The sequence below is a fragment of the Pagrus pagrus genome (assembly GCF_965226575.1).
Source record: "Pagrus pagrus genome assembly, chromosome: 20".
In the NCBI taxonomy this organism is placed as follows: Eukaryota; Metazoa; Chordata; class Actinopteri; order Spariformes; family Sparidae; genus Pagrus; species Pagrus pagrus.
The window spans coordinates 19,914,389-19,927,542 of record NC_140207.1 but is presented as its reverse complement, the minus strand read 5'-3'; the positions used below and the strand labels follow the sequence as shown (position 1 = coordinate 19,927,542).

The 13,154-nt window shown below is 38.9% G+C and overlaps 1 protein-coding gene across 4 annotated transcripts in view; it reads left to right on the top strand.

Moving 5' to 3' along the window:
* ccny (cyclin Y) overlaps positions 1-13,154 on the top strand; it is a 44,303-nt gene that overhangs the window by 14,447 nt on the left and 16,702 nt on the right. For all 4 annotated transcript variants that reach the window (XM_084340499.1, XM_084340497.1, XM_084340498.1 and 1 more), the window contains exon 2: positions 11,993-12,067. In XM_084340499.1, the coding sequence (XP_084196625.1) occupies positions 11,993-12,067 (75 nt within the window). The remainder of the gene's footprint in view (positions 1-11,992; positions 12,068-13,154) is intronic.

The following is a 13,154-nucleotide window of genomic DNA, read 5'->3' as shown; positions in this document are numbered from 1 at the left end:
TATGGTGGAGCAGCCTGTCTGCCTGCTGAGCCCCATTAATCAGGGCGAGTGATGAGTAAATTTTAATTCCGTAATTTAGAATCACTTTGCCGTCTCTTTTTCATGGATCTGACACCCTGCATTTCAATTTTTCATATCAGCAAAACCCTTTCATGAGAGGTTAGCATTATGAATATAATTTGTATTGTGATGTGAAAGATAAGATGTTAAGATGTTGCCTTTCCTCTATTGTGTTATGTAGCATTTTTGTGCATGTAAAAAGGCTGCAAGCCCAAAGTCCACGCCAAAGGGAGTTGTTCTCTCCCACAGAAAACACTGTTTCTGCACTGCCTCAAATGCCTGGTTTGGAGTTGAGCCTTTACCTCCGTAACTTATGTGTGTCACTATGTAACTGGCGTATAAATAGCTATATTCATATATATATGTTATAAAATATATACACTCCAGTCAGTCAGCAGACATACAGTTGCTACTGTGATGTAGAGAAATTAGAAGTTAAAACATTATATTTGAAATAAAAGATAGTTACAAAATAATAACTTACCACTCTGAAATTGAACTGAAATGTATGGCTGTACCGCAGCCATGGTTACCAGCTGTAGCAAGTTTTTATTTTGGACCTCTGATTGACTATACCCTACCCATTAGGTAATGTGCATTTGCAACTTTAACCAAAGAATTAACAGAGGTGATATGTTTCACTCCGTAGCTAAAATGGAGCGTTCAAGACACAGTGTGAAAAGGGATGCTGCAGCAATGCACCATATGAGAAAAATAATGTGTTTTTTGAAAATTAAACTATGTAAACCTATTATACTAGGACCTCCAAATAAAAGTATGAACCTGAAAACTAGCATAATATGACCTCTTTAAATGGAAAATTATGCTGTAATGTCTATCATGTTGGGTTCTTTCAATTACACCAAGAATCAAATCAAATCAATTTTATTTATATAGCCGAAAATCACAATCACATTGCCTCATTGGGCTTTACAATCTGTACAGTGAATGACATCCTCTGTCCTTAGACCCTCAATTTGTGCACAGTTACCTCACATTCAAATCCTTGCATTTAAACCCAGACTTATCTCCTAGATGTACATTACCGATATTGATCCCTCATAGTGGTGCATGGATCATGTTCTGCAAGGACAGATGGTCAATGGCAGGAAGGGAACCTAAAGCGCTTATATTGCCTTTTTGAACATCCCATGGCTGTTATATTAAACATACATCTTTGTTACTGTCACATTTCCTCTGAGCCCAGGAATGGAGCTTGAATCTATTCTATTAATCTTCAGGAAAATTTGATTATTTTAGAGCAGCCACATTAATTTAAGACCTCCTCTAATGTTAAAGTACCATTGTTCCTTCCTGCAAGTTAGTTCAAATGTTTTGTTTTAATGACCTCTCATTCCTGTGTACCTACCTTATTTCTTTATATTTTAATCACTCTAGTGCTGTTGCTTCAACACTAGTTGGCCATTTCCTTCCCCCATGTGAGCAGGTGGAAGACCCTGGTGCCTGTCCACCCAGCTGCCCCTTGTACCATAATTGCTGTCACTCAGTGTGGACTGACTGCTGCCACGGCAGTGCTTTACCACAGTTGCACCTCTGAATCTGTGTCTGTGAGTTTATGTTTGTGATAGTGTGCATGTGTATCTGGTTGCATGTGTCTGAACTTAAAAACACAATAAATGTTTTAAGACATTTCTCAACATATTGAAAAGCACGACCTGCTTGAATTTTGCTCATCTACTCACCTGGGTTATTTTCCTTTATGCTGTTTCACCAAACAATACAGTGCATGATTCTACAGCAATACAGCAGAGTTCTTTTCGTCATCAACCTGGAAGTTTGTAAGTTAAACTGTCCTGTCTCAATGGTAAAGTGTGCCATCAATCCTCTCTAATGTGTTGTGTGATTCTGATTAGTCCTCCTTGTATTTCTCAAAAGCCCACCAATATATGATAACAGATTTATATACTCCGATAATCATAAACACCACATCAGTTTGAAACAGTAATTGCTTTTTTTGATTTAAATTATTTAATTCCTGGTTTTCTGTTGGTTTGTGCAAAATTTGAAAAAAGCAATGTAGTTATAGCCCTTCTGCAAACCGTATTCAGTCTTGTTACTCACCAATGTCATTCACCTTTCATGGGAAGGATGAGTACTGTCTCTGCTAGTACAGCAATGTTTGAATGTGTGTGTGTGTGGTGAAAGCAGTGCAAAGGATTTTGTACAAGTGCTCTGTGTTGTACAGTACCGAAGCATCATCAAGCACAACAAGACTCAGCAGCAATTAGTACAGTGTAGTGTACAAGCAGGTGGCAGAGGCAGAGAGGGATAGAGCAATAGAAAGGACGAAAAAGACAGCAAGCATGTCTTTACCTTTGATGGGCCTGCCTTTCAAGCCAGCGTTGCCTAGTTACAATGAGCAGAGGATGCAGGGTTGGGAGGGAAGAGAAAGTGGGAGGGTGGGTTTATGGCTCTCAGCTGGGTGCAGAATAAATGAGCCATCTCCCTGCCCATGGACTCTTCAACTCCTCACATGCCCTACTTACTTCTGTCTCACTCTTACCTTCACCTTTTCTTTCTTTTTTTCACTTCTTTTAGTATTGTATACACAAAAAATGTATTGAAAAAATAAATATCTAGATTCAATGATAATTAAAGTAATTAGGGCTGTCCTGGATACCATTTTTGTGAGAGTTATCCATGAATAACTTGCTTGTACCTAACTAGCTTGCAGGACAGCATTTGTGTATGTGTATGTTTCTGAACTAAATCTAGATGACTTTCAATGAAAACATAGACAGGACAGATGTGTGTACTGCGTACACAAATCTGAGAGCAACATATTTAAAACCGGTTGCCTTTCATCTACAGAGTGAAATCCTGTAAACTATGACCTCGGGGCATTTACAGTGGTGTAACTGGGAAACTGGGCATGCTTGTCATTATAGAAATAGATTAATGAATATCTGCAGCCCTCCCTTCGACTCACAACTCTGCTTCTGTGTTGACTGCTACCAACCAATCAGTTTCGAATAATGATTCGGATGTTTTTATAATGGCTACAGTAGAGGCTTTGAAGCATTCTGGTCAACCCTAAAAATAATCATTTGTTGCAGCCACTGATTACAGTTCTCATCAGTTGACTACAACATGGTAAAATAGTCAGATTTGTTCAGGGCCACATGGGATTTGCACCTTCAGGATTATGCATCTTTGCTGAAGAGAGCATGCATTACTTTTTTCTCTAGAAATATGAATGTACAAATGCGAAGGCATACATGAAAGGATAAAATAGCAGAATCCAAGTTTAAGGTAGGCAACTTTAAGGCTTAACGTCATTGAGGATTCCTCAGTTTTATACTTAGCTCACGAAACAGATGGAAGTATAACAGCTGATATTGCAGTGCCATTACATTCAACCAGACTGTTAGACTTAAGTGCCTGGAAAAAAATATGAGCTACTGGCCTCGTTAAATGAAATGTCGATAACAATTGGAGTGCAGCTGCTCTCTCCGTGCCTTTGCAATGTCTTTCTTAATATCCATCTGTCCGTCTTGCAACATCAATCACTACGGCCTCCTTGTCCCCTTGACATATCAACAATGCTTTCTAGCTTTTATGTGACTGCTGTACTAGGTTGTATGTATTGTGTCTGCAGCATTTATGGTGCTTTTTTCTGTCTTTTGGAAAAGTTTCCCTTGCCTTCACTCCTCCTCCCTGCCCTGGGCTGTTCCATTTCAGCTTCACCTAATTACAGCAGTCTGTCAAGTGTAACAGTAATCAACAGCAGTGCTCCACATCCGACACATTAGTATACATAGCCAGGTAGACTGCCAATGAAATGTCATGGAAAGAAATCAGTGTGATGGATTGTGTGAATTTTTGGGCTGGTTGGATGCTTTAATGTCATTGTCCCAACACAGAGCTGTAGGCTGTACTTTGTTATAGTTCCTCACAAGGTCTTCCTCCTGTGAGTGCAGGATGTCTTCCCCTTTCAGAACAAGATGTAGCTGTGCAGGCAGACAGGAGGTGTGATGTGTGTTTGGTAATGTATCCATGAAACTGACATCCCACTGATTTTTTTGTGTGCATGTACATAAGGAACGGTGGGAGAGGGTATGGATGTCTTATAAGTTATACTATCTTTGTTTTTCTTACACAACATTGGATATTAATTACTAAACTTTTCCTTGTAAGTGTGCTTGCCCAGGAGGGATTCACAGTACATAATTTGGTTTAGTTCTAAGTGCTATATCGTAGGCAACTAGACTTGTTTCAGTTTCTTGGAGATGTTTCACCTCTCATCCAAAAGGCTTCTTCAGTTCTTCAGAAATTATGAAGAACTGAAGAAGCCTCTTGGATGAGAGGTGAAATGTCTTCAAAAAACGGAAACAAGTCCAGTTGCCTACAAAGCCTCTTGGATTTTGATGGTGTTCATTATGGCCAATCTGTGACTAGCAGAGACAACAACAATTCTTCGGGGAGAACTGCAACACCGCAGCGCTCAGCTTGTGAGTGTGGTCCCTCCCCTGAGACCAATTTGTCTTGGGAGACCCTACCTGGAGCCTTTGCTCCCAACAACATAGCTCCCAGGATCACAGGGGCACACAAACCACACCACCACGTTAAGGTGACGATTCTTCAGGTGAACGAAACCAGAAGGGTTTTTCATATTTTCTTTTATACATACTTTATTATATTTTCATGTGACATATTTTTATGTCCTGATGGACATCAAATGTGATATAAAATCTACATGCTTTCAATACCAAGAATACAGTAGAACTCAAATGTATGTGGTATGATACCTGTCAATTTTCATACCACACTATACTGGGATACCACTGCAACCCAACTTAGGTTGTACAGTATGTACTGAGGGTGAAGGCATACATTTTTGACAATTCTTCTAAATTAGAGGGTTTTTTTTTTTAAAGAGAAGATGGCCAAAGGTTATTCTAGGCACAATTAAAAATTCAGAAATCAGTAAAGGCCCACTGTCCTTGCTCATGAACTGACCAAATGTGAAAGTGGAAGGGCACTTTTGAGCTCAGTCAAACCTCGACTGGCTCTTCCTCTCTTTTCTTTTCCAGCCAGTGGTTTCTTTGTTCTGCTTACAAGTGATTGTCACTGCCTTTTGACTGTGGCAGTGACTCTTCAGTGATTCTTCACGTTGTCACAGAAATCTGAAAATATAGTGAAATAAAAAGCCTGTTTCTTCTCACCATTTACTTTTAAACAAGCTTTTCACTCAAGTGGCACCGAAACACTTCCTACACTCAGACTGAATCAGTGATTATTAACTTCTACACATATGCCTCAGCTTAAGGCATATTGAAGTGATGGAAACAAAATGTTATGACTTCTGTGTTTCTGTGAGGCTTGTGAACACACAGACATGAAGCATACTTGTGTGAGTTCTGCTGAAGCCATCAGAATGGTGATATGTTTTCTGCTAGTTCGGGTGAAATTTCCAATTCATTCCCCTCCATCTCCTTGTCCCTCTCGGCTTTTCTTTGATAAAAGCTCAGCTCTTTTCCTCTGATGAATCCGCATTACTGCACTGAGTTCTGCAGATTTCAGCGATCAATGATCTTTGCTCAGAGGTGGTTAAGCTGTTAGGAGGAGCTGTGATGATGCTGCTGGGGGTTTGTTACATTGCTGTGTGTGTGTTCTTGTCTGTGTGTATTAAAAAAGCTAAAAGCAGGGTAAGTCATTAAGCATTAGTTAATTCCCTTAGTCTCTCCAATGACCTTTAACAAGCCTCTCTTTTGATTTATAGCAACTTTAATTGTTCCAAAACAAAGTCCAGAAATTAAGCAACAGCAAATTAAGCAACACATTTTTAGTGCACTGTGGTAAGTTTAATTTATAATTTCTTCCATGTGTGCACAGATGGGATATTGCTATTAAAGTGTTTCTCTACATAAAATCTCACCAGTGGCGCTTTAACACGCTCCTTCTTATCGCACACACTGTTCAAATGAAAACTCAGTAGCTGTATCATTACGTGATACAGTAGTAAATGCCATAACACTGATAACATACTTTCACAGGGGGTTAATGCCACAGCATAGCTCATAATAACCTGAGTCCAAACCACCCCTGTGCTCTGTAAAGTGTTTTGTCGTCCAAGGTGAGAGCCACTTAACTGTCAAGGTCTGCCTTCTGTCGCACATTCACAGCCTATCCCTTGTTCACTAACAATGCCCAGAGAACACGTTAACAGCTGTGGGGCTTACTTTCTCACATTACAACACACACACATACTTATGGGGCATTGCTATCAGGGCCAACTCACAGTAGCATGTGATGCAGCAGTCTTAAGTTTGCACTGTGATAAGTGGCAGATGAAAAGTGCTTTGCTGTGCTGCTCCAAACTACACTCTAGAGGCTGTTTTACACCAGAAAGCAGATGGATGAGGTGAGGTGCTTAGCCCAATTTGCTTCATAAACCACACTGGCACAGGAATAGAAGCATCGGAATTATATGCCTTTGAGCTTATCATTTCCTTTTATTGATGCCGGTATGTTTTGTCCGACAGTTGTGCATTGCAAAAACATTGACTTCAAAATTATGTGTCTACACTGCTGGAAACTTATAACCAGATGGAGTCATAGCATAGTGGTAGAAACGGTCCAAAATATGAATTTATTTCACAAAGATGACAAGTGAGCTCGTTGTATTGTCTATCAAAAGATAATTTCAAGTAATGGTGGAATCACTAGTAATATGCTGAAACATCTGTCTATGCAACATGGGCTGAAAATCCGTCGTTCCATTAATTTGACAGTCTATGCCACTGTTTCCTAACTGAGCAGCACATCCATTACCATGGCGAAATCCTATGTTATAATAACATAGACTTAGTAGGTTTTTGCTTTGGCTTAGCAAAAACCTACAGAAAATGCTGAACAAAAATTATTTCTTTTCATTCATTTTAGATGACGGACGGCATTAGTATCAATACAGTCTTATCAATTCCCATTAGAGCATTAATGAACGATTAAACTAATCGCCTTTGATCATTGTTTGATTGAATGATAATAAAATATCTCTGAGCTTCTTTAATGTGAATATTTTATGGATTCTTTACTCTTCTATGACAGTAGACTGAAAATGTTTGGATTGTGGACAGAACAAGACATTTGAGGACATTATCTGATCTGACAGACAACTAATCTGTTAATCAAGAAAATAATCAACAGAATAATCTACGGTGTAAATAATCGTCAGTTGCAGTCCTGACTACACTGACACCTTTTTCTGTAAAATTGATCCCCATGCAGAGTTGAATCAGAGACCATTTAAGTTAAATGATGTTAAGATCCCAAATCAGCACACAACAGTGGTCGAACCAGACTGCTTCATTTCAAACAGCAACAAAACAGTCTGCATTGAAGTTACAAAAATAGTATCCAGCATCACACTTAACTACAACCATGCAGCATTGTTGTTCCTTTTAACCTATCTATTTTCAAACAGCAGCTACATCGTGTGCTCTTTTCTCCAGCACTCCATTTACAAGATGTGCTGTGTGCTTCTTATCTCAACCATGTGGGCGTACTGTTTGATAGCATGCTGCTGACAGCCAGGGCGGTGCCGTGCTGCACCATCTGGATCCCCTCAGGCTAGCACCTCAGCAGGGCAGCCAAAAACCAGTAAAGGGCCTTCCTGTCTGGGCTGATGTTACAACCTGAAGCTGCCCTCATGACAGGCTCAGAGGACAGGTGGGCACAGTGCCAGCTACCTGCTAACCACAGTAATACAGATATTCCCTGTTCATTTTGTCATGCAGGTGGTTGCAGCTGGTTGAGGTGCATCTTTCAGGTGTTTTGCTTTTTTTTATTCTTATATCATGTCATGGAGCAATAGGGCTACGTGATATGATATAAAAATTCATTCTGTGATTATTTCTTATGGATATTGCGATGGATATTACCATTCAAGATTAGTGGGAATCACCATTTTTCGAACATAATTTTCACTGAAAGAATGATTAAAATCCTGATGATGTGGCATTTGTTGGGGTTTGTACAAACTGACATGTTGTCTTATATCTGGAGAACAACATTTGTTGGCCAGGGCATCTGGCCAAGTGTTTGAATTCATTTTCAATACTGATAATCTCCTGGAGCAGAGTGTGCTGGGATCTTATTCTTATGCAAAATGAGATGAAATGGTTTTGACAAAAGTTTAGCAAAACATTTACCAAGCATCTAAATGTTAAAAACAACTAGACTGTTGTTCTATAGTTTGTTGAAGTGTTCTTACATCATCCTAAACGTTTCTGATACCGTATATTAATGTGTGTGCGTGTGTGTGTGTGTGTATGTATATATATGTATATATTGTCTGAATGTGTGTGTAAAACATTCACCTCCAGTGATTTTATCCATGAAGATTTTACAGATCATTTACTATATCACAATAGAAAATCACATCAAGCATGATAAAGGCTTTCATCCATACTGCAAACTCTCCCTGGTGATGTCACATTTTAACACAGAAAGCTGACTGTCCAAAGATCCAGGGTGTTTCCCTTTGGGTGGCTGGTGTTAGTGACCTTTAGTGTGGTTCCACCCTCCCCAGTTTTCTCCCTCTCTCCAACCTGGGGATAGATGTAAGCACCCAACTTCCTCTTTTTCAGGAAGCAGAAAGGAAATGAAGTAGGGGGTGGTGGTTACACATTGTTAGGGAGGTAAGCTGAACAAAGAGTGGAGGGAGTAGGTCAGTGTGTGGATTTTAGGCAGGAGTGTATTAAGTTGAACAATTTACGCTTCTACAGAAACCCAACAGAAAACTCAAGAGCACATCTATAGATAGATGGCGTACAAAACCAAGATGGAGACTAAAGCAGCCATAACCCATTGCTCTTCTTCTCATTGTTCTCCAGATAAATGAATACACTTCTTTGTTTCCACCATACAAGGCCTGTTCAAAGCGAAGGAAATCCATCACCTCTGCTTTGTCTTGTCAGCGACAGTCGTGTGAGACTGCACAATCATGCAATAATAAATGGAGGGTGCAGTGGGAAGATATGAAGATATATACAGACTATATACCATGAGACAAAAAAAAACAGTCAACCAGAGATTCATTCTTTAGTCGATTTATTTTAATGTCTCTGGTTTTATATGGTTCTTGTGGGCAATACTTCAAATCAGTGAGCAAGACTTCATTATATATTTCTATAATTTTTTTTAAAGGTACTGTATGTTAGGTATGTAAGACATTCCCCCCATTCAATTTATCCATAAACAGGGTCTTGGTTGATTTTTCACATAATTCTCTCAGGTTTCTTTGCAATTCTCATTCACAAAAAACACAATGTCATCTCTCAGTAATTATTTGTGACTGAATTGAGTTGTGTTGTAGATGTATGTGCTGCTGCACTGTGTGCACTGCATACACCACTAACAGATGAGCAGTGTGCAGCATCATTAATCCACCTTCAGTTCTCCTTCACTGCTCTTTGCTTCTTCCCACACACCCATCTTTTAAGCAGCACCGTGTGTCACCGCTCACTCCTACATCATGGCTGTGTGTGTTTGTGTCCTTTGAGGCTCTTCAAGTGGCTCTCAAACACAGAAAGACAGTAGTTCAAAAGAGTCTGCACACAATAGCAGTGGCTCCCATGTGTGACCTGTGGCTCGGTATCTGTCATTACATAATGTTGTAATGGTTTTACATGAATCATTTCCACAAGGTTTTACATTGAAGCTGGCTGAAATCTGACCTCTTCTTCTTCCTCTTCCTGTCAATCATTTTTCAAAACTGCCACTCTCATTACTTCATTTTCTTCTCTCTTTTTCCTTTCACCTTTCTCTCTGTCATTATCAGCCCATCACTCCTCTTCTGTCTCTCTGTCTCTTGGCATCTGTTTCTCTTTCTCTCTATTAGTCTATCTGGGTGTTGGCCCCTTCTGACCCTTCCTGTTTCACTGACATCATCCCAAGAAACCAGGAAGCTGCTAATGGGGTCACCACCCCACACTGTTTTTTATGTGTGTTAGGTTTTAGTTTAGTTTTCTTGTCTTTACTGAGATTTTAGGAGAAGTATGACAGTTTTCGATAATGATTAACCTAGACCGGAATATGATAATGATTGTAACCTTGCGTCAACAAATGCTTCATCTAAGGTTGTTCAGGATATTAAATCAATTCACCAGGATACCATAAAACCCAAGCAACCTTGGAGCCATAAAACCAACCCACTGTTCAAACAGCAGCTATGAATACAAAGGCGGTTGGCTTACAATACAGTGCAAGAATCAGCCAAATCAAGACTCGTCTTTGTAAATTTCTTGCTTATAATTTAACAATAAAAACTAATGTTTCTGCCTGTGGGATTTAATCAGGGCAAAGAACTAGGACACAAAGTTGATACTGATATATTCAGTGTTTTTACATAGCAGCCATCTGCCAGGCAACAGTGTCTGTAGATGCTTCTTGTTTGACACATGCGTATCTAACAAGGGATGGTTGATTGTTTACAGCAAAAATCTAAAGTTGAACGGTAATCTTTTAAATTAAAAAGCATCTTTTCTTGGCTGTGGCAACTTTTTTTTTTTAATTTTGCGTAGGCTAAATGATCCATTATTTAAAAAATATCCAATAGATTGATCAGTTATGAAAAGAGAAAACATTTTGCACACTAAAACACAATATTTCACTTTGATAAACGTTAGCAAAATGCAGTCACACTGACCTTAACCATCAAAAGCTTAACATTTTAAAAATGACATGTCAGAAAGTAAAGCAAACTCAAATAAAAGCGATAATGGGGATAACTGGTCAATCATGTATCTGACATCTGAGCAATCTGATGATACTAAAATAAAGATGATAAATGGCTTTTACAAGAATGAAAACATGTAAAAATAATTCATCTATGGAGTCAAGGCATGTTTAATCTGATTGTTAGTGATAATTAGTATTTAAAGCAGACACATACAGGATTTCAGTCTTTACATACACGTTTTTGTGTTTAATTCAGTTATTTGGCCATTAGTTTGAACTTGCATTCAACATAGAATTGTAAAGATTTTTCATCTAATCTGATCTACTTTGATAATTAATCAATTGTTTCAGATATTTTCAAGTGAAAATGTCAAACATTTGCTGATTCCAGCTTCTTAAATGTGAGGATCTGCTGCTTTTCTTTGTTATTTATGAATGAAGGGTCTTTGGGTTTTGGACTGTTGGTTGGACAAAAGAAGATTTGAAGACGTCACTTTGGACTCTGGAAAATTGCGATGAACATTTTTCACTTACTTTTGACACCTTTAATTGATTACCTCTGAAAATAATTGGCAAGTTAATCTATAATTAAAATAATCGTTAGTTGGAACCCTAATTCAACACCTTGTGACAGAGAGCACCTGGTGGCAGATGTTGTACAAACCTGCTTTCAGTTCATCATCTCATCGAATACTCAAAGATCTTCTTCTTGTGATTCTCGCAGTCAGCAGTTTCTATTGCCAACTACTGTCCTATGTGGTAGTTGATCCTGGGCTGTATGTGTCTACAGACAATGAACTAAAACAAATCTATACCTTTCTGCTGTGTTTGCTCAGCACATCAATTTACGAAGCACCGTTTACACAGTACTGCAGCAGCAAACTGTTGTGAGACAGATTGTCCATTTCAGAAGAGGTGGTCAACCCCTAAAGCCAATCCTACACACTAACCTCAAAATGAAAGGTTTCAGTCGACATTGTGTTTTAGTTGTCCTGGTAAAACATCACAGCCTGGTGTTCATTTGTTTCTGTTCCTAAATTACTGATAGTTGCTGTATATTCTGCTGAATATCACTTGATCAGAAGAAATCTTGCTCCGCTACTGAGTAACATTGGATTTGTACAAGAAGTGTGTCCTGGTTGTCTAGGTTTTCAAAAAGCAAATCAGTCAACAGATCTCTAATTTCTACCTGTAAGACTAATGTTCTTCTTTTTTCCATCTTTTTCAGATCTGCCCATGGAGTACAATCCCTCAGATCATCCCCGGGCCAGCACTATCTTCCTCAGCAAGTCACAGACTGATGGTGAGCATTACTCCAGAAGCACCCTGCATTTCTCCATGGCCTGCAAAAACATCCCTGCATTATCACCAGGTTTATTTAAGGACACAATTTAAGACAGTGGCAGGAGTGGCAATGGTAGAGCCAAAAAATTTATAGAGACTGTTGGTGAGTGTGTTGAAAGGTGTCTTAAAGAGCTGTGTTAAATACGTCTAGGGCCACAATTGTCCTGTGTAACAAACAGGACCTGCTGAGATGAGGTCGAGGAAGCATGAGGCAAAGTGAAGTTGTGTTCTGTTATTGTGGTGTTTTTCAAGACCCCAGAAACTCAATTAAAAATGCTAACTTAATGTGAATAGGGCAAAACTGAGCGTGAGCGCTGAGCAATAATATAATGGATGATTCTCCCAGCAGAGCCACAGCAGAGTTTCTTAGCCCTCTGATGTCTGTATTACCAATATCTGAATTTTGTCTGAACACTGTAGTTAAAAGAATGTGTTGCACAGTTTTAAAGCACTGTGAAATTATGCATGCCTCATCCAGTATTACCTAGTACTTTGGTAAAATCATGCATTAAGCATATGGCAGTTGCAAAGTAAGTAAGCGCATCAAACTGCTTCGATACAATTCCACCCAACTTTAAAGTGTAAATCATGAAACTTATAGTTATTTGGAGATCTCTAGAATGCATTTGAGATGCACAGATAGTTTCATCAATGATCTTTATTATATTTTTTATTAACAGTCAGTGTTTTCTTTCCAGTCAGGGCTCCTGTTCCCAGCAATCCTTACTTTATTTTGTGGCCTTAACCCTTCATGTTGACTGTAGGGCTGTCAAACATGATGTTCAATTATTCTTCCTTAGGTTCAAACCATTTGAATATATATTTTTTGTATAGTCCATAAGAGGGGAAACCAATACAACCAGAGATGTATACCTGCTGGTCTAGGTATATAGATTTCAACATAAACATGTCTTTAAATATAGCCCAACCCATATATTAGTCGGCAGATGTGCTGCTGATGCGCTGTCATCCAGTATTGGCCTATCACAGATATATCGGTATTGTACCATAGTGTTTGATAACCACATTTTAAGGATCATTGTAAG